At 37.9% G+C, this 24,769-nt stretch overlaps 2 protein-coding genes and 1 pseudogene across 4 annotated transcripts; 1 reads left to right on the top strand and 2 right to left on the bottom strand.

Moving 5' to 3' along the window:
• Positions 1-3,896: 3,896 nt before the first annotated feature.
• Positions 3,897-4,543, top strand: LOC120006617 (annotated as a pseudogene).
• A 6,698-nt stretch (positions 4,544-11,241) lies between these two features.
• LOC120007209 (LOB domain-containing protein 11-like) lies at positions 11,242-12,859 on the bottom strand. Its single transcript, XM_038857418.1, has 2 exons — positions 12,510-12,859; positions 11,242-11,928 (listed from the first exon to the last, which is right to left on the bottom strand). The coding sequence occupies exons 1-2, from the start codon at positions 12,774-12,776 to the stop codon at positions 11,575-11,577; spliced, it is 621 nt and encodes a 206-aa protein (XP_038713346.1). The 5' UTR covers positions 12,777-12,859; the 3' UTR covers positions 11,242-11,574.
• Positions 12,860-19,878: 7,019 nt separating this feature from the next.
• On the bottom strand, positions 19,879-24,766 carry LOC120015259 (carbamoyl-phosphate synthase large chain, chloroplastic-like). Of its 3 annotated transcripts, XM_038867605.1 has the most exons (5): positions 23,191-24,766; positions 22,373-23,065; positions 20,642-22,196; positions 20,123-20,165; positions 19,879-19,992 (listed from the first exon to the last, which is right to left on the bottom strand). In XM_038867605.1, the coding sequence occupies exons 1-3, from the start codon at positions 24,502-24,504 to the stop codon at positions 20,646-20,648; spliced, it is 3,558 nt and encodes a 1,185-aa protein (XP_038723533.1). In that variant the 5' UTR covers positions 24,505-24,766; the 3' UTR covers positions 19,879-19,992; positions 20,123-20,165; positions 20,642-20,645. The 3 variants fall into 3 exon arrangements, with proteins under 3 accessions (XP_038723533.1, XP_038723542.1, XP_038723528.1); XM_038867614.1 differs by lacking the exons at positions 19,879-19,992; positions 20,123-20,165 and adding an exon at positions 20,249-20,490; XM_038867600.1 differs by lacking the exons at positions 19,879-19,992; positions 20,123-20,165 and having other exon boundaries at positions 20,498-22,196.
• Between the last annotated feature and the right edge of the window lie 3 nt (positions 24,767-24,769).

Below are 24,769 nucleotides of genomic sequence, written 5' to 3'. Positions count from 1 at the left end.
TCTCGCCCTCACTTTGATTGTTCAAGATCACCCAATTGTGGCCGATTTCTATGTTTTACCAGTTGCAGCCTGTCAAGCAGTTTTGGGAGTTCAATGGTTGGAGACGCTTGGGCCAATTGAGACAAATTACCAAGAATTAACGATGAAATTCTACAAGGAGGGAAAGACACACAAATTCCATGGACTACAACGTTCTGAACTTGATATCATGAATGATAAGCAACTGCATCACTTGGAGGGCCCAGGTTATTTTCTACAAATTATTCCATGTAATTTACCTACTCCACCTCTCGTCCACCAACCTGAACCTGAAATTGCCCATATTCTCACCAAATATGAAACCATTTTTTCTGAACCCACTAACCTCCCACCAAAAAGAGCCCATGACCACAAAATTCCTTTGCAGCTAAACACCAGCCCAGTAAGTGTTAGACCTTACCGTTACCCTTATCACCAAAAATCTGAGATAGAAAAAATGGTGCGTGAATTGCTGACCTCGGGTTTAATCCGGCCTAGCACCAGCCCATTTTCTTCTCCTGTGTTGCTTGTACCAAAGGCGGATGGTGGGTGGCGATTATGTGTTGATTACCGAGCCTTGAATAACATCACAATAAAAGATAAGTACCCTATTCCTGTAATTGATGAGCTTCTTGATGAGTTACATGGTGCAAGGTACTTCTCAAAGTTAGACTAGCGCTCTGGATATCATCAAATCCGTGTATGTGATGCCGATATCCCTAAGACAGCCTTCCGAACACATGAAGGTCATTATGAATTTCTTGTCATGCCTTTTGGTCTTTCAAATGCACCCTCGACTTTTCAAAGCCTCATGAATGATCTATTCCGACCCTATCTCAGAAAATTCATCCCTGTTTTCTTCGATGACATTCTCATATATAGCCGGACTTGGGAAGACCACCTCGACCACTTAAACACAACCTTGATGATTTTATTGACTAACAATTTATTTGCAAAAAAATCAAAATGTCGTTTTGGAGTTTTGCAGGTGGATTATCTTGGTCATTTAATCTCATCAGACGGTGTGGCCGTAGATCCTTCCAAAATCAAGACAGTCTTGGAGTGGCCCATTCCAACTACAGTCAAAAGTTTGCGTGGTTTCCTTGGTTTGGCTGGATACTACCGCAAATTTATCCGTAACTTTGGTGTGATTGCCGCACCGTTAACTCGTCTTCTCTCCAAAGATGGATTCCACTGGAACCGGGAGGCTACACAAGCATTCTCTTTTTTAAAAGAGGCTCTCACGACTCCACCAGTTCTGCGGTTACCTGACTTTACCCAACCTTTTGTTATCGAATGTGATGCTTGTGGTGTAGGAATTGGCGCAATCTTAATTCAGCAAGACCGACCGATTGCCTTCTTCAGTGAAACTCTCAAAGGGTCTGCACTATCCTTATCCACCTATGAGAAAGAGATGTTAGCAATGGTGAAGGCAATTCGCAAGTGGAGGCCATACTTGTTGGGGAAGCCATTTATTGTGCGGACTGATCAAAAGAGCCTAAAATTTCTTCTTGAACAACGTATAACGACTCCGGCACAAACTCGTTGGCTACCAAAGATTTTGGGATATGATTATATTATTCAATATAAGAAGGGTAAGGACAATCAAGGTGCAGATGCTCTTTCAAGATTGGCAGAGTTTGAATTGTTAGCAATCTCTCTCCCAGTTGCAAATTGGTGGACCATTCTTCAACAAGAAGTACAATCTGATGCTTTCTACACTAAGTTTGAAGAGTTGACTCATCAGCAGGGCCCACACAAGTATTTCAAACGTGATGGTATTTGGTTTAAAAATGAAAGAATCATTTTGAGTCCTAACTCTACTTTGATTGCAGCCCTCTTATCTGACAGTCATTCAGCACCAGTAGGAGGCCATTTTGGATACCAAAAAACTCTGGGTCGCATCAAGGAATGTTTTTCATGGCCGGGCATGCGAACGATGATTAAAGAGTTCATAAAAAATTGTGATGTTTGCCAGAGATGCAAGAGTGAGTGCCTAAGTCCAGCAGGTCTTTTACAACCTTTGCCGATCCCAGATCGAGTTTGGTCAGATATCTCAATGGATTTTATTGAAGGTCTTCCTTCATCGAAAGGGAAGTCGGTCATTATGGTGGTGGTGGACCGATTATCTAAATATGCCCATTTTGTTCCTTTGAGCCACCCATTCACAGCTTCTATTGTTGCACAGGTTTTCATTGACAATATTGTCAAACTACATGGGATCCCCACATCAATCGTCAGTGATAGAGATAAAGTTTTTATTAGCTCTTTTTGGCAAACTTTATTTCAATTGCAGGGTACCCAATTGCGTATGAGTTCTAGTTATCATCCTCAATCGAACGGGCAAACAGAGGTGGTCAATCGAACTTTGGAACAATATCTTCGTTGTTTCACGCATGAGCAACCCAAAAAATGGCTTGATTGGTTAGCATGGGCTGAGTTTAGTTACAACACATCCATGCACTCATCAACTAAGGTCTCTCCATTTGAAGCTGTTTATGGAATTCGACCTCCAAATGTCCTAACTTATGTTCCAGGTACGACCCAGGTTGAAGCTGTCGATGTGTATCTTCGAGACAGAGAGACAATTCTTAAGGATTTGCGCAGAAATTTGGTGCTTGCACAGTCCCGAATGAAGACCCAAGCTGACATGCATCGTCGAGAGGTTACTTTTAATGTGGGTGATTTTGTCTTTCTAAAATTACAACCATATCGACAAAATACGGTGTCATTTCGGCGTTCTCTGAAGCTTGCTCCTAAGTTTTTTGGACCCTACAAGGTTCTGGCTAGAGTTGGTCCGGTGGCATACAAGTTGGACTTGCCAGCAGGTTCTCAAATCCATGATGTGTTCCATGTTAGTCTCCTCAAGAAGAAGATCGGTCTTGTCTCGCCTATCTCTCAGAGCTTACCTCCTATCACTGAAAATTCAGAAATTCTTCCTCAACCGGAAGCTATCTTGGATAGTCGCATTATTCGCAAGGGCAATTATCGTCCCAAAACTGAAATTCTGGTTCAATGGAAGGGAGCACTCCTTGAAGACGCGACATGGGAGAATAAATGGAGATTTTCAAGGCTTTACCCAGATTTTTTCCTTGGGGACAAGGATAATCCGAGTGGGGGGGAATGATACGTGCTCATGGAAGTTACTTCACATGTCCAGTAGTTTTCTAGTTATGCATTTTCTTCAGTCAAGCATTATCTTTCAGTTATGCACACATCTCAAATCAGTTATGTAACTGTTAGCTAGCAGTTATTGAACTAATAGTTAGTTTAGCACATTGCACGTTTCCCTTCAATTGCATAGATGAGTTAGTACGGCTTATAAGCCACCTATCTTTGATTGAAATGGACATGTTGTTGCCCAAGTACTTTCTCTACTAATTCTCTTCTAATTCATTTCTTCTTCCCTTTTGCTGAGTTGAACGTAACATGCTCCCTACTGTTTGTAACTAAATCATACTTGGTGCCATCTAGAGTAAAACAATTTGTTGGTGGGTTGTGCGGTAAGAAAGACATCTAGAGTAAACGATCTCCCTGTCCACTAGAAAAATAGCTTACTTGTACTTCTTTTCTTGCAGTCTTTCCATTTTCATTTCTTTTTCTGTTGTTCAAGTATGAATCTTTTTCGTATGTTTGTCTACCTTAATGTTGTCTTTTAGATTTCTTGTCTTGGTTCATCTAGTGGCTGATTAAACATTATATTGAAAGTGTGAACTTTAATTATGTCTCTTCACTCTCTTATAAATTGCTTCTCAAAAACCATATCTCATATATTTTCCCTGTCGATACATTAGTGTTTATGAAGTGTAAGACTGTTGAATTATTCTATTTCTGTAGGTTTCTGGCAGAGTAAGGTACTAACAAAGCTTGTTGTAATCATGGCCAAACATCATCCTGATTTGATTATGTGCCGGAAGTAGCCAGGAATTGCCATTGGACGACTTTGTGAGAAATGCGATGGGAAGTGTGTAATCTGTGACTCCTATGTGCGTCCCTGCACTCTTGTCCGAACTTGTGACGAATGCAATTACGGGTCTTTCCAGGGCCGATGTGTCATCTGTGGAGGAGTGGGAATCTCAGATGCTTATTATTGCAAAGAGTGTACACAGCAGGAGAAGGATAGAGATGGATGTCCAAAGATTGTTAATCTGGGGAGTGCCAAAACTGATCTGTTCTACGAACGGAAAAAATACGGGTTTAAGAAAAGATGATGAGCAAATAGGAGTATTTTTTCACTCTCTGTCCTTGTTTGCATGCTAGGAATTCGACACTTTTAAAACTTGTCAAAGCTATGTTTTAGACATTGAATTGGTTTCAGGGTTTAGCTTTTAGAACACTGAAACTCTAATGCCTACAATGTACTGGATTTGGATATGTTTGGAGATGTGCTTCTTTTAAACTCTGTACTGGCTTTTGGGGCTTAGATTGCTGATAACTATCTTTACAAGGTATTTTCTTGTGTTGAACTGGGAGTCTGGATGCCTGGAGCAGAAGATAAACATGTCTGGTGTTGGATTGTAGTTGAGCTTTTGTTTTTCAGTTATAGATTTTGTTATCATAAAATAATAATTTAATCTATTAGAATTAAAATAACCACTGTTACTGTTAGTGTGCCACATCGGAAACCGGCCCATTTCTCTGGTCCAGACATGCTGTTCGGCCCACTAGGCCTGTAGTAAAGTCCCGCTAGTGCAAGTGAAGGCCCAACTTAAAAGCCGCCCTATTGTTCCAACGAAAGTATTAGTGCCCGTTTGGCGTTTGTAGGGTTTGTTTTTACAATATCAACGCTAACTTATAAACTGTGAAAATTAAACTAATTTATCAACTGTTATGAAATTTATATTTGACGCTACCTTATAAGTTATGAACAAAAATCTATGAACGTTTAATTTAACTGCCCGTTTGGTAGAGATTGTGCCTAGCGATACCACAACTACAAGCGGAAAGTGTTGGCACATACTCTTCTATCAAACATGTAGGAAACGGTAACGTTTAAGCTGTTCTTTCAGCTAAAAAAATACACGCTCACCCAGCGAGTGTTTTTTAAGACGCTAGTGCATTTTCCTTTAGCTACCCTCTTTTACCAAACCGATCCTTAGTCTCAAAAAGTCGGATCAAAGTTTTGCCTAGGAATATTGCGCAGCAGTCAATCGAGCCCAATGTTGATACTTAATTGGGTCAAGTTTGAGGCTATTTGATCTACGATTGGGCCTCGGCATACTTTGAATTCAACTAAGAATTAAAAAAAATAATAAAAAATAATCTCTTTCTTTCAAATTCTCAATCGTTTTTCTTCTTTTGTTTGCATAAAACCAAAAAAAAAATGTTCAAGAAAATCTAGCCGCAAACCATTAATTCAAAGAGCTAGAAGGTAGCTACTTTGAAAAGTGCTTCTTCTTTTTTCCCCTCTTTCATTTTTAGTTTATTTTCATGGGATAACACTTCAAAATTCAAATGGTCAATTCAATTTCTTGTCCTAAAGTTCATATTTCTCTACTTTCAGTTACCTAATCAACATCCCATACCTAACATTTACCAGCAACTTATACACACATGCCAACTTTGCTATGACTAGTTGACTAATTTGAAAATTCTCAGACCATATAATTCTTACCTCGGATTCTAAGGATAACTCTTATTTTAATTTCACAAGTTACATTTTTTTTTCCTTCTAATTTTGTCTTTTAACAGAAAAATTAATTAATTAATTAATTAATTAAGAACCCTATCACTTGACAGTTGATACGACTGATCTTGTTAAGTAATTTCCAATTAGTAATAATTAAGTATTAGGCATATTACAATGACAAGCTAACAACTGACCAAAGCTTCTGTTTTCTTGGGCCATTGTCTTCAACAACACATATCCTGTCTGTCAACCTGCTGAAACTAAGTAACTTTGCCTCACATTATCTACAGTGGATTAGTAGTAAATTTGTTTCATTATATTTGTTAATTAGCTATATTATTTTCCGATTATCGATCATTAATCCTTTCCGATTGATTGAATAATATTATTCAAAATACATACAGTTTAATAATACTAATTCAATGGAAAATTGAGACTGCTTTGATTGACTACCATGGTAAACGTTCCAGTGTTTCTAGATGCAGTAGACGTACAGCAGTGTTAAGAAGGAATAATTAGTAAGAGAGGATAGTAATTTTCAAATGTTGAATATTAAAGCAGGATTGAAGATGGAAGAATAAGCTAAACATTTAATATTTTCAACAATATATACTTTGACAAATATTTATCCGTTTCGGGAAATAATCTGTATCATCAATCTTTTTGTTGAAATTGTTTATAGCCGATCCACTTGTTGTATTTCTTGTCTGAAAGTTATTTATCATGAGGTTTGAAAATTCATTAGAAGAAACAATATTGTCTTCGTGAAAGATTGACGCGTGATTTTATCTTAGGATTGGCGAAGTTATGATGCGACAACGTTCTCAGAAATATTTTTTCCATTATTTATTAATCGTGCCTTCAAAATTATAGAAAATAATATTGAAAATCAAAAGCTTTTAGAATAACAATAAGTAATAATTGAAAGTTGATTTATAAATATTTTCGACGATTTTCATATTTTGAAACATGAAGGCCTCATTTGGATAACATCAAAAATATACACAACTAAATTATTATTTAATTATTGATCGCCCATTCGATTCTTGACAATTTTCATTACAAAAAATACTCTCTTAGAAGTCTACAAACCTATTCATCAATATATATAAAGATTTGAGACTAGCTATAAATATGTAAGCAACTAATCATGTTTCTTTTCGATTCATGTTAATTTGACACTGTGAATTAGTTATGCTTTCAATTTAATTAATGGTGTAATATTAATTTGTCACTGATTAGTATTGAATTCATGAGTCAATATAATGATATTATAATGAAACTTAGTTTGCAATTAAAGATTATTCCTTAGATCTGGATGTTAAGACAAAATCCACCACATCTATAAGATCAACATCTTTCAGTGGGTGTATATTTGTAAAACCCAAATTTAAACACGAACTAGGTCTTTTCCCTAACTTGGTGAGTTGGGCTTAGCTCACCTATTGGGTTTGAGAGGAACAAACCCGTGAGGATAGTCCGATGTACCCAGAGGAATTGGAACCCCAAAGTGGACAATATAATTGATTGTTTGGGGTGTGGATTTCTGATACTGAAAATTTTGAAAAATAAAATTAATTAATCATATTCATTAGTAATTATAGTTTTATAATATGTATTATAAAAAAACTTTCTGCCACATATATATATATATATAAGTCAGGTGAACAATTGCCCATCCTTGACTCAACAAGCATCCGCCCTTGGTCTTCGTGACTCTGTCGAGTACTTCATCATCATCCGAGCTTTTATTCAAAGAGTTTGGGATCGGCTGTATGAGTCTATGAAAACATCACCAGAAATCCATCACATGTATTTATTTTCTCTATTCATTTCTATCATGCATCATACATTCATCCACCTATTAAATTCATATAATTTTTTATTACTTCAAGTTATGTCTTTTTAGGTCTTTCTCACCGCCCCCTACTCTCTCATGTACAAATTATCTCATTCATCCTCACCGGTACACCGCTATCTCTACGTTGAATATGTCAATACCATCTTAAACGCTTTTCTCGCAACTTATCTGTAATACGTGTTACTCCTACCTTAGATATAATAATCTCATTTCTTATCCTATCTTTCCTAGTGTATATTTTTCATTAGATTTGATTAAAACAAAAGGCAGATCACATTGATCTTTGAGAGAAAAAAAAAAAAAAACAACAGAAGTGGGCCATCCCACCATCTTATCCCTATATGACTCAAGAGGCTGCAAAATGAGTTTCTGACAAATTGTCCTAAAAAGCCCCCAAACAATATTATCACCCCAACCAAAACAAAAAAGAAAAAAAGGGATCTTTTATTACACACACATGCAATGATGCAAATGCGTTAATGATGAGTTTTCCGCGTTAATAAGTCTGACTTTTGTGCACCTTCTATTAGAAATTCTGTCTCACAAAAGTTGGCGGCCAAAATGAAATAGATTATGTATGATTGATGATCATCCATACGAGAAGTTAATTGGGTCCTAAAGCTAATATCACATCATTGATATCAAATAGCTAGTCAACAGATTAACTAAAGAGATATTATTTTCATGGTGAAATGTTGCCAAACAAGGTTTGGTCGATCCTCTACATTGGTGAGAAACCAAGAAATGAAAAAGACTGCAAAGATATATAGTGAACACATTAATGTGCATGCATAGAGAACTTTAAAAAGTTGGATGTATGGAAAGCTACAAGAGATAATTAAAATCAAAAGGTTCACTATTAATTGCCTCAACAACAATCAATCCCTAGAACTATCATAGGGACATGTCTTCACAGTGGCCTCGAGACCCTCACTGGTCTTGTCACTGACACCGTCGTCATTTGAGGCACATCCCCAAGTCTTATTTCTAGATCAACACATGAAATTTAATACGAGTTTTGTCACCATATCTCCAATTGGGATTTCTTTTTAGGAAACACACTCTCCTTTCTGATGCGAAAGATCGATGGAAGGAGGAAGGTCCATATCACCTTCCTAAGAAAACTGAGACTATATATCTAACCATAAACTGGTAAACCTTTTAAATACCGTTACTCTTACTTAAAATATCATAGAGTCAATCTAACTTCATAATCGGAGTCCGGCATGCCCGCCAACATTATGGTCCCCTTACTTTCCTCCCTTTAATTTTGCAGCACTACTAGTGGCCCCCATCAACAAATTCTTGATCGTAGAATTAATTCATCCCCACAAAACGTGTGATTTAAGAATAGCCCGGTCGATGGTAGACTATCTTGCTTAGGATCTTGAGGTTCTAAGTTCAAATCCCACTGGATGGATAGAGATGAAAGGATATTTCTTGTATATTTGCGTAATGTGGTCTATGTATATAAAAGAATCGTCTTGGACCGTAAATTCGTTTTATGTTATGTATATTCAAACCTAGCCTAATTCCCCCACTTATGGCCAATCGTCGTTGCAATAATACACGCCAAGTAGCATAGCTATAGTATCTTGAAAGGACAATTAAGACTATATATGTATTATATATGTATAGTATATTTGACTTAGCTAGCTATGTAATATGCATGTATGTGCTATTTTTCAAGATGAATAACAAAAAGAAGGGCTAGATTTGATTAATTACTTTCAAAACTACTAGTTAATTTGCATGCATGGAACTCGTGATGCATACTCGGCTAGCCACCTTAATTAATTGTACGTGTGAAAGCTAGAAGGAATATTGCATGCTAGGTGTGCGGTTCAACCACTAACCAATTAATCAGTCGGTGGCGCGATCTTGAACAAAATTAATAAACTAGTTTTCTACAAACCTCATATATAATTGAGTTTAATTGAACCATAATCATTGTGGGCAATAAAAGAATATAAAAAGAAAAATAATTAATGGCAATTTTTTTTGAAACAAGTGTTTGGGGAGGGGATAGGATTCGAACCCACACCCTAATGGGTGGATGGTCCCTTATATGTAAGGTGATTGTCGTTCAACCGACAACTTACTTGCAATTAACGGCAACTTAATCACTCTAGTTTCTTATACTATTTTTTTCCCTAGAATTTGAGGCTACAATTCTTTTAACTATAATTCTCCCCCCATAGACCAAAACCGTGTTAAATCATGATTTTTTTTCCTTCACAAATAGCATATTAGGGTTTGAGGATTTATTTTTCAAAATCTATAATATTCTAACATGACAAAAATATTTAACAAAATATTTTAAAAATTAAATCAAAATTTTAACATAATTTTGACCGAGAGAATGGTAAATTATAACCAATTCTTCCTAATTGTGGCCTGTAGTCCTCCCCCCCCCCCCTATTTGTTGGTCCACGCATGTGTTGCATGCCTCGTTTACTGATAGTCTGATACAACAAAATTTAACAGGTACAATCCATAATCCACATATATGGACAAATTTGTCTCTTAGCGATTATTCTTAGCTAGTTCGTTAGAATTCGCATTCAATATTTTGTCTTCATATATAGTGAAATCATAATCCCAAGAAATTTTCATCCACTCTGAAACCTACATATATAGATTTGCTCAACTCGTCGGTTTGGTATAGTGTGACGTTGTTTTTGCGTAGGGCTCTCAAAAAAATCGTCAAAATCGAAATGATTAATGGGTTTTTTATAATAAAAGTTACATATTTTTCCAATTAAAAATTAAATTAAACCGAGAAAAAAAAATTGAAAGAAAAAAACCCGACTATTTGATCAATTACATTCATATGAAAAATCAAAAAAATCGACTGAAATCGACTGTGAACACGCTTACTTTTTGAGTCAAAAAAGAGTACAATATACACGCTGCCGTTCAACCCCATAGAAATTAAAGTCATGTTGGCTGAGGAAGAGAGAGAGAAACACAACCATCAATCGGTTGCCGACAGGTGACAAAGTTTTGTTTTCTTGTTTAATTTAAGAATCAAAGTAAGTACATCACGTGGGTTGGCACGTGACCAGAGTGTTAAAAAAAAAATAAAAATTATATAGCCCCAAAAACGCGTTCAATGGAGACAAATGCCATCATTAATTCATTACCAACAAAAGTAAAAAAGCTAATCATGTTAAAAGACAAAACACGTACGGTACGTGCAGCTGTTTCAACTTTCAACCGAAATGTCCATCGAGTGTTTTAATGAGTGATTAAGATAAATAATTTGGGTTAACCTTATGAGATGTAGTTAATTAATTAATTAGGAGTACAACTTTACTTGGAAGCTACTGTAACTTTGTCAGTTTGTAGTAACCAACATTTACTGTACAGATCGAGACAATTCATCTGACACAATTCATCATCTGGTGTAAGTGTGACCTCCTACACATGATGGGGTCCGCACATGAATGATGTTTACATAAAGTGCGATATAATTATGACAAATTGTGCGACATTAGGACCTACTTTGGTGCCTAAAAATTGATGTGGAAACCTCTTATGCTTTTTCCTCCTTTTTATTCCAATTCCGTAGTGAAAAATTTACTGCAAAGGTCACAAGAGATTTGGTCAAAAGATCGTTTGACGAGGCATTGATCGATCGATCGATGATACATCAATTTGTTAAGTAGTTATAGTAGGTGACCAAAAAGTTACAATAATCAGCACACAATTGGAAGATCAGAACAAAGACTTGTAACATAAATTAAATATCATATATGGAAGAAAATGACTCATTGTGAACTTCTTTAAGCTTTAACAAAGAGATTAGATCCTAATTTAATTAGGTAATTTCTTCCCCCCAACATGCTTTGAAAGTTCACATAATTATATAACTTATTAGACTAATCAACTAATATTGTCGTTCAACTCCTCCTTCCCATTAGAGCAATTATCAGCTCTCGAGTTAGGAGGACTTCATTGGTACATCTCGAAGTAGTAATATCGGTTAAGTAATTGATAATTCATGTTTTTTGCTTCAATTCATGAAAACAGTCTCTCTCCGATCCGATATGTATATATATATTCATGTCCAGAGTGGCTCCCAGAGCGACCCTAAATTATTGTCGTCGATGAAGCATGGGTCGCTTTGGTAACTCTCTGGGCTCGTAATGAAATTGTCGACGGATTGTTGTGGAGATGAAGACTGAGGGGATTGTTGTGACATTTCCATGCAGATTAAGGCCACAAGGTTGGTTTGCTGGCATTGCATGTTGGCTATTTCAGCTTGCGCCTTGGCTAACTGTGCTTGGAGCTCCACAACTTGTTTTTGTAGTTGACAGATTGCTCCTGCACATCCATAAACAGGGTCTCTGATTCTTGCACTTGCTTCGTAAACCATGCTGCTCACTGCATCTGGCCTTTGAGATTCTGGCAATTCCTGAATGAAATTCCATCAACAGTTAATTGGAGAAGTCCATCAACGAATATATATATATATAAATTCTACTATGAAAAAAGTTTTTAGAAATGGCAGGGTGGTTTTTGTAATTTAGCATAAATTGGTGTGGCTCCACTATGAGAAAGAATACTCTCAGAAAATTGCTTGAAAATTGCTATCCACCTCTAAACGAAGTCTGATTTTGGACGATTAATTAACTATAAAGACCAGACACACTTAGACTTGGTGACTTAGACAAGTCCTCTACTGTGGTTTTCCAAAACACCCACGGCACCCTTGTCCTGTCTTCACACTTTGAACCATTAATTCCCACCTCACATGGATGTCACGGGAAATAATGCAAGGATTGTTTTGTTAAAAATATCTCACATCGAATTCACATAACTTAATTGATTGATTTATAATAAAAATCCAGCCCGTCTCACATTGAAGACAAGACATGTATAAATAAGATTTTGAGAGTAAAATCGATGTATCCACAGTGAATGAATAGGAGAACAGTATCTCCTGAGAACATGCCAAAAGGAACGTGTATGTGATGATATAAACAGATAGCTTACTTGCAAGAACTTGATGATGTTGCTCGCACCGAAGACGCGGTGGGCGATGGTGAACTTGGCGGGTTCAGTGGGCGGAAAGTAAGGTGCCAACACACATTTCTCGGCACACCGCCGCCGCAATATCTTACAAGCAGCACAGGGACTAATGACCACTTGCGGCGGAGGAGGAGGAGGAGTTGAAGGAGAAGAAGGGGAAGAAGATTTAGGAGAATTAGATTGTTGAGGAGATGAAGTAGCAGCGGCTGTGTCACAATACTTCATCTCCATCTCTCTCGCAAACCCTTTTTGTTTTACTTTTCAGCTTTTCAGAAAGAGCGTGTGAGTGTGTGGGGTGCTCGAAGCAGCAAATGGGGAGGCCCTATTAATAGGGAATTAGGGGCCCAAGGAGGGTGCGTCATAATGACGTCATCAATTGAATATTATTTATGGTTGCGTGGCTGCGGCGTTTCCTTTCTTTAAATCGATTGATCGATCCGTTTGGTTACTGTCTACTTGTGGAAATAGAATAATTAAAATTGTATCAAAACTCCTCTTTGAGATTTAAATCATATCAATAATATTATCCGCTTTCGATTATCGGATTCATATGGATATATTGAGTCCGCACAACTTTTATTAGGAAACCCAGATTAGAAAATTTTGAGAGTTTCATTCAACTTATAAGTGGTGCCCAACCATCAAACACTTGAGGGCTCTTTTAGGGATAAAACGCACATGAGCCTTTGGTCTAATGTGGGACAATACTTCAAGTGTCGTTGGGTCCAATCTTTCTCCTCTACTCATTCTTCAAATTATAACAACTTTACTTTCTCAAGAAGTCACTCATCACAATAGTATTCTCACAGAAATACGTTTAGTTGTGGAGTTATTATAGGATGTTATACTACAAGAAAATGCGTTCTTGATGGTTAAGAAATAAAATTATCTATATATGTTAATAAGTACTAGGGACTCTGCAGACAAAAAAAAAAAAAAAAAAGAGTACTAGGGACTCTGTTATGCATGTAACCCATAAGTCAGGTAAAAAAAGTATTATAATATTCAATTATTCACCACATATATAATCCACCAGTTAACTATTACATACACGACTAATTAGACTTACAAATAATGATATTTTATGTGAGAATTATCAACATATATTAAGATGGGGAACAACTCGGTCCTAGCTGAGATGATTAAGATATATTCTCGAATTGAGTTATACACAAATTCGAGCCCCCACTCCTGCTTACTTAAAAAAAGAATTCGTTGAATTGGATATATATGTCTCAATTGGTCAATTGTTAGAGGAAAGTTAAGCGGGTGAAGAGATTTAAAATTAGACGATACCATCTATTAAATAGTATACCATTATTTAGTCTATAAATTAACAGTGAATCATTAAATAAGCGCGTTATGACATTGATTCTTAATTTTTTTTGATCTGTCTTTCTAATTAAAATCAAACCTCTATATATCCTCCCGTTGTTGTTTTCAAACAAAATTCTTCTTTTTTGTTTTTTTCTTAGCAAAATTTCCTGTTGCCGGTGCAACTTTTCCATGGAACTAAATTTTCTAGTGAGAAAACCTTGGCAGGCAGAGTCTCTCTCCAACTTTCTTGGACTTAGTTTAGTTTTCAACTCAATTAACAGAAAAGTCATAGCATGATAGGAAATATTGGTTACTCAAAGACATTTATGCCACTTCTTTAAATTTAATTTAATTTGACGTTCATTTTCTTGTGCAGAGTCTTATAATTATGTGAATATATAATTAAGAGAATTGAAGGAGTAATTAAGTCTAGTTCTTCTACTGTCGATGTTAATTTCTTGGATTTATTAATAGACACTTAGCTAATGATTTTAATTAACCTTGATTGTTCTTCAGAGGATCCAATGTGATTATAGATTAGAGAGAGAGAGAGAGATAATCTTCTCATAATATTGAAGAAAAAGACATAAAGAGTGCCATTTTAATGCACAAGTCAAATGGTCCGCACTTGGAATTACTACATCAGCCTTTATCAAAATGACAAGTGGCCCAAGATCAGGGTAAGTCAGTTATTGGGCTTGCTGCCACCACTGAGACAGAAAATGCTATCTTTCTACTCCCATAACCACCACCTAAACATACCCAACCATTGAGTGCCAAACATAAACACACACACATATAATATATATATATGTGTGTGTGTGTGTGTGTGTGTGTGTGTGTGTTTGTATGGATAAGGACATGAGAGACATAGGTAGGGTAAGGTTGGTGAAGAGCTGGTCAACTCGTTGGGCACATGATGAAGTGAGAAAACTCTGGCTAAGAAGTCCTAATTAAGCTGCCATTAACGAATTGTGACCAGTTTCAGTACTCATACAAGTATAATATACAAGAGTGTACCAATTAGGTATTGTTCCGCAAACTACAAGTAAATTCATGAAAAATTCATATAAGAACTCATGCGTTTGAGGATTGAACTCTGATGTGAGAGCATGACTGACATAAACTTTACCACCAGGCCAACATCATTCAAATAAGTATAAATACATGATAGTGTACCGATTAGATATAATATATCTTCTTGTCATATTCTACACCAAAGAAAAGAAAAATGAAGAAAACCCACCCAATATATATATAAAATAACCATTAAGTTGCAATCTAAAGATGACCGAAAATTCCACTTTATAGAAGAAAAAAAGACATAATCTAAGAGGTTCACTTTAATTTGCAGTGGAAGCGGTTGGAGTTGGCAATATTCTCCTCCCTATGCTCTGTGTCTCTCTCTCTCTCTCTCTCTCTCTCTCTCTCTATACATATATATATATATATGCCTCTCTGAAAATAGTCTATAGCGTGTGGACCTTAAGTTGTTAATAAAGAGAAAGGCATGAAGTACAGTTTTTTTATGGGTAAGTCTCCATTTATCAGAAAGGGTGATGACTATATATATATATATATATATATATATATCTCTATAGTTGGATATATATAAAGTAATACAAATCCTGAAAGAGTACGTTCATATTGATATATAAGAGACGAACAAGTAGTGTAAAGTGTAAACACACTTGGGCCTTGGCCTTCATTTCCCGCGCGCCCCCATGGCCTATATAATATATAGCGGTGAAGATAATGTATACAAATTGCATCAACTCTGGTGGGGGCTCTTATGTCTGCATTGTGAAGTCAGTAAGTCTTATTAAATATATATTTATTAATTAATCACAAGAAATTCGAAAAAAGCTAAGGTGATAATTAATTACATGCATGCATGCAAGTCAGTTGAGCCACTCAAGTTCGATTCACTGCATAACCCGGACCCTAAGACTTGCTTTCCCATATAAAGCATTCGGTTTGGTAAGTGTGGGATTTAGGGTCATAACACTCTCTCGCACGTGTGGAATGAACAGACCAATGGCCCAATGCATGGAGTAGAGGTTACGTCTAATTGGATCGGATTGCTCAGACACAATGTCAAATCTCATCCCATGCAACCAATGATATTGTACGCTTTGGGTTTATCGGTTCACTGTGGATGCATCGGACTCGTACGATTTTGTTCCTCTCTAGGTCATCTCACTTAATGATAGTTGAGTCTAGATAAAAGGCCTAGATGATTGTAAAGAGGTAAACCACCCATATAAACCATTCCCAACTGGTGTGAGATTTATGGTTATAACACTACTTTGGACCAAAGGCTTGCACTGGCTTTATTCTTATTCGACTATCCCTATTGGTTCTTATGTCCAGAAAACGCTTTGATTGTGTGAGAGATACTGAACTTTTACTCATATCATGTAACTCAAATGGATTATACCAATCAGATATGAGATTCCAATCTTAACAGTTCATTCAATCGAAAAAAGTTAAGGTGATAATTAATTACATGCATGCATGCAAGTCAGTTGAGCCACTCAAGTTCGATTCACTGCATAACCCGGACCCTAAGACTTGCTTTCCCATATAAAGCATTCGGTTTGGTAAGTGTGGGATTTAGGGTCATAACACTCTCTCGCACGTGTGGATTGAAGAGACCGATGGCCCAATGCATGGAGTAGAGGCTACGTGTAATTGGATCGAATTGCTCAGACACAATGTCAGAAATTTGACCCCATGCAACCAATGATATTGTCCGTTTTGGATTTATCGATTCACTGTGAATGTATCGAACCGCTATGATTTTGTTTCTCTATGGATCGTCTCACTTAATGATACTTGAGTCTAGAGAAAAGGCCTAGATGATTGTAAAGAGGTAAACCATCCATATAAACCATTCCCAACCGGTGTGGGATTTATGATTATAACACTGCTTTGGACCAAAGGCTTGCACTGGATTTGTTCTTATTCGACTATCCCTATTGGTTCTTATGCCCAGAAAACGCAGAAAACGCTATGATTGTGTGAGAGATACTAAATTTTTACTCATATCATGTAACTCAAATGGATTATACCAATCGAATATGAGATTCCAATCTTAGCACATAATGTCCTAATCAGGTTGAATGGTCACAAGTTAATAACAATTATGCACATCCTATTATTGATTATATCCCACTTATAAGTGCACTTGCATTATACGGCATCATCGCTACTACTTCAACACATCAAATCAAGCTTACTCATTAATTTGATCTTAGTGTCTCTCTACGCATCAGCTTCTGGTCTTCGTTGCACACGCGTCTAGCAAAGACCATGACTAAAAACATTCTCGAGACTTGACCGAGAACTTTCAAAATTAATTGTTCTGCATACCTAATGAATGTTCATGGACTCGATCAACAATTAATATTGACCAAACCAAACCCAGCAAAATCAATAATAAAAACTAAGCTTCTAGCAGCCCAACGATCATGAAATAATTTTGAACTTCGATTGCAGAGTTCAAAGGGAATGCCAAGTGTTAGTCTGTTAGATGCTACAGAAGTTGTCACCTTCACTGATTTCGGCTTCAAACCAGTTTATATTCCACCAACATGCTTCTTTTTTCAACCATTGATTGAGTTTTGCTTTTTTTTTTTGGAGAAAAAGGTCCACACGGTTTTAATGGAGGTCTTAGTTTGCTCCAACCAGTTTCCCACTTGGACTTGATATAGCAAATACAGAAGAGAGACAGATACATATATATATATATATAATCCTGACTACAGCTAGATATACATATAACTCGATCTCTTCATGGTTTTCTGCTTCCTTCTCTTTTCCAAAGAAAAAAGCCGTACCAGCGGACACGTTTTTATAATTACACTAGTGGAATTTTGAACACCAATTATCATATGTACGTGAACTACAATACACAGAACAGGAGACAGACAGTGAAATCTAGGAATTTTGGCATGTGGGTTTGGGCTTCGATGGGTTACACGAGGCTCTAATAATTTCTGGAAACAGAGGGTACGTACGTACACTGAACATTACAGGAATTGGCACTAAAATCAAATATAGGATGACAAATATGGTTGGTCCAAGATTCCCTAATCACATGCAATTCTCAAGCTCTCAATATGAATGAGAAGACAATTGGGGAGGGGGAGGAATATTGGATGTCCAACAACCCAACATGTCATAAACAAAATTAACCTGTTAATTAAAGTAATTAGAGAACTTTGGGTTTATCCCTCTCTTAAGGTTACTTGAGTTTATAAGTTGCTTGGATATTAAACAACTTTGGACTTTAGAGACTTGTATGTCTAAAAAGTTAAAAATAAGGATAACAACTACGAGCATATATAACAAAGCTCAATAGTCTTAAAGAGTAAGATCAATGACTTAGTGGTCTTCGTTTGCTTTCTAGAAGTCGAGATTCGCTAGTTGAGTTAGGTTGGACACTTGACAATTTTATAAATCTTAAGATGGCTCTCAATTAGTGAAGTCTTAATCAGTCAGAAAAGTCTACTTTAAATAACTTCTCAAAAGAGATCATGGAATGTTCAACATTTTCCATACACATGGTGTTACGATCCCACATCGTTTACTAACAACAACTGATTTTTTTTTGAGGTTAGGACACAGACCAGGTCCTGCAGGGGATTGGTTGTTGAACCGGGTTTCCCAGGCCCAGTATGGGCTGAGTTTCGGAGGACAAATTCATGCAAACTATGAGCCCAAATCTGACAAAATTTTATTAATGAAGGGGGGCGGCATTTCTCTATTATTTGATATCAACGCGACCCATCTATGCAAGTGTGGGCGTGCATTCCCATGTCCAAGTATGGGACTAGGCCAAACGGCATAGCAGAAAGGCTACCTAGAAACAGGGGTAAAACTAGGATTTTAGACAAAAGGGGGCAAAAAATTCTTGCAGGGTTCGGTTGCCCCTGAATTTTTTTGAGACTATTTACAAAAAATCATAGTTGCAAAATGTTCGTTTTGTAGTCGTCATGGAAATCTGAAGGGTTTAACACCAAACAAATCAATTTCTCAATCATATAATAGTTATTTGACTTTCTTGATATAATAATTTCTAACCGTGATATAATTTGCCTAATTGTGTACTTTGTAGAGAGCAAAAAGTAGGGTTAGGCTTCGACCTTCTAGTTTTAGGGGAACAAAATTGAGTGGGTCTGGACCTTCATACTTTGGATATTTTATAAAGAGGTCAAAGTGGATTTTAATTTTGGCCTTATAGTTTTAAGGGTAAGTTTAATGACTTTGGAATAAAAAAAATTTAATGGAATAGATTTGGAAAAGTAGTTTTTTAAAAGGGGCAAGATTAAAAATGGATAGCATATAGGATAGCTTTTAAAAAGTAAGGGGGCAAAGTAGAAAATCTTAGTACTACAAGGGTATTTTTCAAACAACTAAGGTGGGCAAAATAGAAAATCTTAGTAGTTAGTACTACAAGGACATTTTTCAAAAAAAACTAAGGGGGCAATTGCCCCCCTTAGTGTCAAGGTGCATCCGCCCCTGCCTAGAAAAAATGACAAAATCCTGAGGTTTAGAGTGAAAGTTGTGGTCACCGGCTTTGGAAGCGTGGTGGAATGGAATGTTACAATTCCACATCGCTAACTAACAACAATTGGTTTTCCTAAGGTTGAGCCACAGGCATGGCCCTGCTGGGAATCGATTGTTGGATTAAGTCCCCTGGGCCTAGTATGAGCTAGGCTTGGGAGGATAAATCTATGCATAACCTAAAACGGACAAAATGTTATTAGTGAAAGAGGCGGCTTTTCTCTATCACATCATACGGAAGATTAGTTGGTAGAAGATTAGTACATGAGATTAGTGGTAGCGTTATAAAAGAAACTCACGACACCATTTTGTAATTATATCTTTTGGTTCACTAGTTGACCAAAGTGTTCAGAGACTCATGAGAAATTTGAACAAGTATTCAGAGACTTGAGAGTGCAATTTTAACATGTTAAAAAAAAAAAAAAAACCAACTGTTTTGTGGTCGTTTTTGTTAAATCAACTGGACTGAGAGGAAATGACTTGTCCAAGGTCCAAGCCCAGTATGCAGAAGAACCTAACAGAGCCCAGGATGTCCATTGAAGCAAGGCCTTGCACAATCCTTGGGAAAACTTTAGTCACACCCCACTTTTTACTAAAGACACCCCGTCAATTGAGTTTTACAAGGGATGGTCAACTCAAATTGGGGTGTCTTTAGTAAAAGGTTGGGTGTGACTAAAGTTTTCCCAATCCTTGACATGCCTAATCCAACCATACAGGCCCATTTACAGTACCCTTAGAGAGAAACAAGAAAGCAAAGATTCCATCAGTATAGAGAAGCAATTGAATATCAGACTGCCTCATATGAGATCTTAGAGGAGATCAATTAACGTGAAGATGAAAAATTATTACATGAGATAAGCTGACATACTAATTTGAGTCATGCAAATCTATGTTACACATTAATAGGTGGAAAAGTAAAAGATACCGACAAAATTGGGGTTTCATACAACTTTTGGTCACTGAAAGAGTTTGTCGAGTTCCCACACAGTGACCGAATTTTCAAACGTTCCAATTTGGAAACCCATCAACCCAAATTTTAAAATTATTCCAATATGCCCTACATGGATCAAAAGAATATGAGGGAAATTTTTTGATCAAAAGTTCAAAACAATTCAACTTGATTGAAATTCTGTTCCAAACGCAACATTAAGGACACACTAAAGAATCATGAACTAAAAAGAAAACAAGAGCTATTAAGGAATGCCAACTTGATCATTGGGAGGAAGAAGCTGACTGCAAGCTTTTACTACTCCCTGTATTATCTTCAACATTAAAGAAGTCCTGGAGCGCAATCATCTTCACAGTGCTGGATTTCAAGCTCTTTATTGCCTCCGCACTTGCCAAGGCTCCCTCAACTGTTGTAATTACAGGAATCTTGTATGCAAGAGCCATTCTCTTTAGCTTCGCACCATCTATCTCATCAAGTGTATCCCCAGAGCTTGTAATCACCATCAACTGGATCTGCCCATTGGCAATCATATCACTAGCATGTGGTCGGCCCTCATGCATCTTTAGAACTCTCTCCACAGGGATATCTTTCAACTCAAGAAAGTGAGCTGTTCCAGAAGTTGAAACAATCCTAAATCCAAGTCCTAGAAACGCCTTTACGATCCTTTCAGCATGGGATTTCGTCAAATCATTCAAACTAATGAATACAGTGCCGGAAAGTGGTAGCATTTGCCCAGCAGAAATTTGGGCCTTTGCAAATGCGACAGCAAACCTGAAATCAATGCCCATCACCTCACCAGTGCTACGCATCTCCGGTCCTAACATCACATCACAGCCTTGGAACTTCTCAAATGGAAGAACAGCTTCCTTGACTGATACATGTCCTGGGATTACCTCTGTCACAAAATCTATCTCCTCAAGTAACTTGCCAGACATAAGGAGCGCAGCATACTTAGCCAATGGATGTCCAATTGCCTTAGACACAAATGGGACAGTACGGGAAGCTCTAGGATTTGCTTCAAGCAAGAAAACATCCTGAGAAGGTGTGATGGCAAACTGGTAGTTCACAAGTCCACAAACATTTATCCTCTTGGCCAATTTTGTTGCCCATGACCTAATTGTGTCTAAGCAAGAAGGTGGAACAGTTCTGGTGGGAATTGTGCAAGCTGAGTCACCAGAATGGATCCCAGCCTGCTCAATATGCTCCATTATACCACCAATCACCACATTGCCATGTGAGTCAGCAAGTGCATCCACATCAATTTCGACAGCATCAGATAAATACTTATCAATCAAAACTGGACGTTCTGGATCCACCTCAACGGCATTTTGAAGGTAAGTCACAAGCTTTCTGTCAGTATATACAATTTCCATTGCCCGCCCACCCAACACATAAGAAGGACGAACCACAACTGGATAACCAACCTCATTCGCAATGGCAAGGGCAGCCGCTTCACTTTTGGCAATACCTCCCTTTGGTTGTTCAATTTTCAACTCATTAAGGATTGCATTAAACCGCTCTCTATCCTCGGCTGCATCTGTCGAATCTGGGGATGTGCCCCAAATGCGTACAGGCCCAGCCCCACTGGCAGATAGAGGCCTGTGCTCGTCTAGGTAATGTTGGATAGGGAGAGCTAGTTTCAGAGGTGTTTGACCTCCAAACTGAACAATGATGCCATCAGGTAGTTCCAAATCAATCACATTCAGAACATCTTCAACTGTTAGAGGCTCAAAGTAGAGACGATTACTGGTGTCGTAATCTGTGGAGACTGTTTCGGGATTTGAATTCATCATAATAGTCTCATATCCAGCACTCTGCATGGTAAGGAAGAAAGAAGAAACCGTTTTAGAAAAATGTATTAAGTATAGTGTATCCACACATGGTAATAAGGCCATGTATGAGCAGGATGTTAAACATAACATGAAAAATGTGATTAAATGTTCTAAAGAGATGCCATTGATTGAATTGAAGCAAGAAAGAAACCACCAACCTGAAGGGCAAAAGATGCATGACAACAACAATAATCAAACTCAATGCCCTGCCCAATACGATTTGGTCCTCCACCTAAAATTAAAACCTTCTTTCTTTTGGTTGGAGCTGATTCACACTCAAAATCATAGGAAGAATACATATAAGGAGTGTTTGCCTCAAACTCTGCAGCGCAAGTATCCACGCGCTTATATGTTGGAGTAACTCCAAGAGAGATCCTCTTTGACCGGACTTCTCTCTCTGTTGATTTAGTTGCAAATGCTATCTGCTTATCACTGAACCCTCTTCTTTTAATCTCATAAAAGTCGTCCTTTGACAGGTTGGACAAACTCTGACTTAGAAGGTATTGTTCGACATCTACAAGCTCTCTAAGCTGAGTCAAGAACCACTTGTCAATATAACTCAACTCATGAATATTATCCACACTCATGTTCTTCTTCATTGCAGCATATATGGCATGGATGCGGTCAGGGTTTGGTACTCGAAGACTGTACTTCATCTTCTCCAAGTCCCATTCAAGCGCCTTAACTTGTGCACAACCCCATCCAAAGTAGCCACATTCCAATGAGCGAAGTGCTTTCTGAAAAGACTCTTGAAATGTTCGACCTATTGCCATGCTTTCCCCAACAGATTTCATCTGTGTTGTCAATATTGGTTCCGAACCAGGAAATTTCTCGAATGCAAATCGAGGAATCTGCACGTAAATGTAATAGGAATGAACAATAACAGCAAGTAAAAGAAGATGTAAAACAGTCTATAAAAGATAAGCAACATCAGCCATCTACAGAACGCTTAAAAAATTGGGTGTAAAGCATCTACCTTAGTAACCACATAATCAATCGATGGCTCAAAACTAGCTGGCGTTTTCTTTGTAATGTCGTTTGGAATCTGGTCTAAAGAGTACCCAACTGACAACTTAGCAGCCATTTTTGCTATAGGGAACCCCGTAGCCTTAGATGCCAAAGCAGATGATCTTGAGACCCTTGGATTCATTTCAATAACCATCACTTCGCCATCCACTGGGTTCACTGCAAATTGCACATTTGAACCCCCACACTCCACTCCAATCTCCCTTATTATTGCAATTGAATAATCCCTCAACCTCTGGTACTCCTTATCAGTCAAAGTTTGTGCTGGAGCAACCGTTATCGAATCCCCAGTATGGACTCCCATAGGATCGAAATTCTCAATAGAACAAATAATCACCACATTGTCTGCCAAGTCCCGCATAACTTCCAATTCATATTCCTTCCATCCAAGAAGAGATTTTTCCACCAAAACCTGAGAAGTCAAACTAGCAGCTAAACCCGCCTTACATATTGCCTCAAACTCGTCTTTATTATAGGCAATTCCGCCCCCAGTGCCTCCCAGAGTAAAGGCTGGTCTAATAATCAAAGGAAATTCCCCAATTTTATTAGCAATTTCAATGCATTCCTCCAGAGTGTTTCCAATCCCAGAGGGAGGGGTTTTGATGCCAATATGCTTCATCGCCTGCTTGAACAGGTCGCGATCCTCGGCCTTCTTAATCGCGTCTAGCTTGGCACCTATCAATTCAACGCCGTACTTCTCCAGTGCCCCGCTATCAGCTAAAGCCACTGCAAGATTCAGCGCGGTCTGGCCGCCCATGGTCGGTAGTAGGGCGTCAGGACGCTCCTGTTCGAGCACTTGCTCCACCAACTCCGGCGTCATGGGTGCAATGTAAGTCCTATCCGCCAAGTCCGGGTCGGTCATGATAGTGGCCGGATTCGAATTAATCAAAATAACTTCATAGCCCTCCTCTTTGAGGGCCTTGCATGCCTGAGTGCCAGAGTAATCAAACTCGCAAGCTTGTCCAATCACGATGGGACCAGCACCAAGGATCAGAATCTTCTTTATATCGGTTCGTTTACCTCTTGCCGGCGGCGCGTCCGTTGTTAATTCTGTGTGCGTCTTCTTTTGCTCGCAACGGACCCGGCAGACTCGACCAAGCTCCTTTGAAGCAAACCGCGGCCGCCATGTCTGTAGGTTGAGGGGAAAGAAGTTTCGGTTGCATTTCTTCTTAGAAGAGCAGAGGAAAACAGGAGATTTCGAACACACTGATTTATGGAGAAAGATTGAAGAGAAAGGGAGGTTGCTACAGTGAGTTAAGCTCATTGTCAAGTGAACAACCGAGCGAGAACTGAAATGTGCGCACTCTATGGGTTTAGGCTTTTAGAGGATGACCGGAAGACTTTCTTGTTTTGATTGAGGATGTTCCCATTTCAGTTGGCTCCGAGGTTTTTGGCTGGTCGTGCAGAACCAAGATTAGGGTTTTTGTGGCACTGTCAGATCAGACCACAAACTGGTACGAACACGGGTCTGTCGCGACTCGGTATTGGTCCGACAGGTTAATCCAACCCGGAATTGAACCTCTTTGGGC

Source organism: Tripterygium wilfordii, chromosome 2 (assembly GCF_013401445.1).
Source record: "Tripterygium wilfordii isolate XIE 37 chromosome 2, ASM1340144v1, whole genome shotgun sequence".
Taxonomy (NCBI): domain Eukaryota; kingdom Viridiplantae; phylum Streptophyta; class Magnoliopsida; order Celastrales; family Celastraceae; genus Tripterygium; species Tripterygium wilfordii.
Note: the sequence above shows the minus strand (reverse complement) of the source record. Positions and strands in the feature narration are given on the sequence as shown.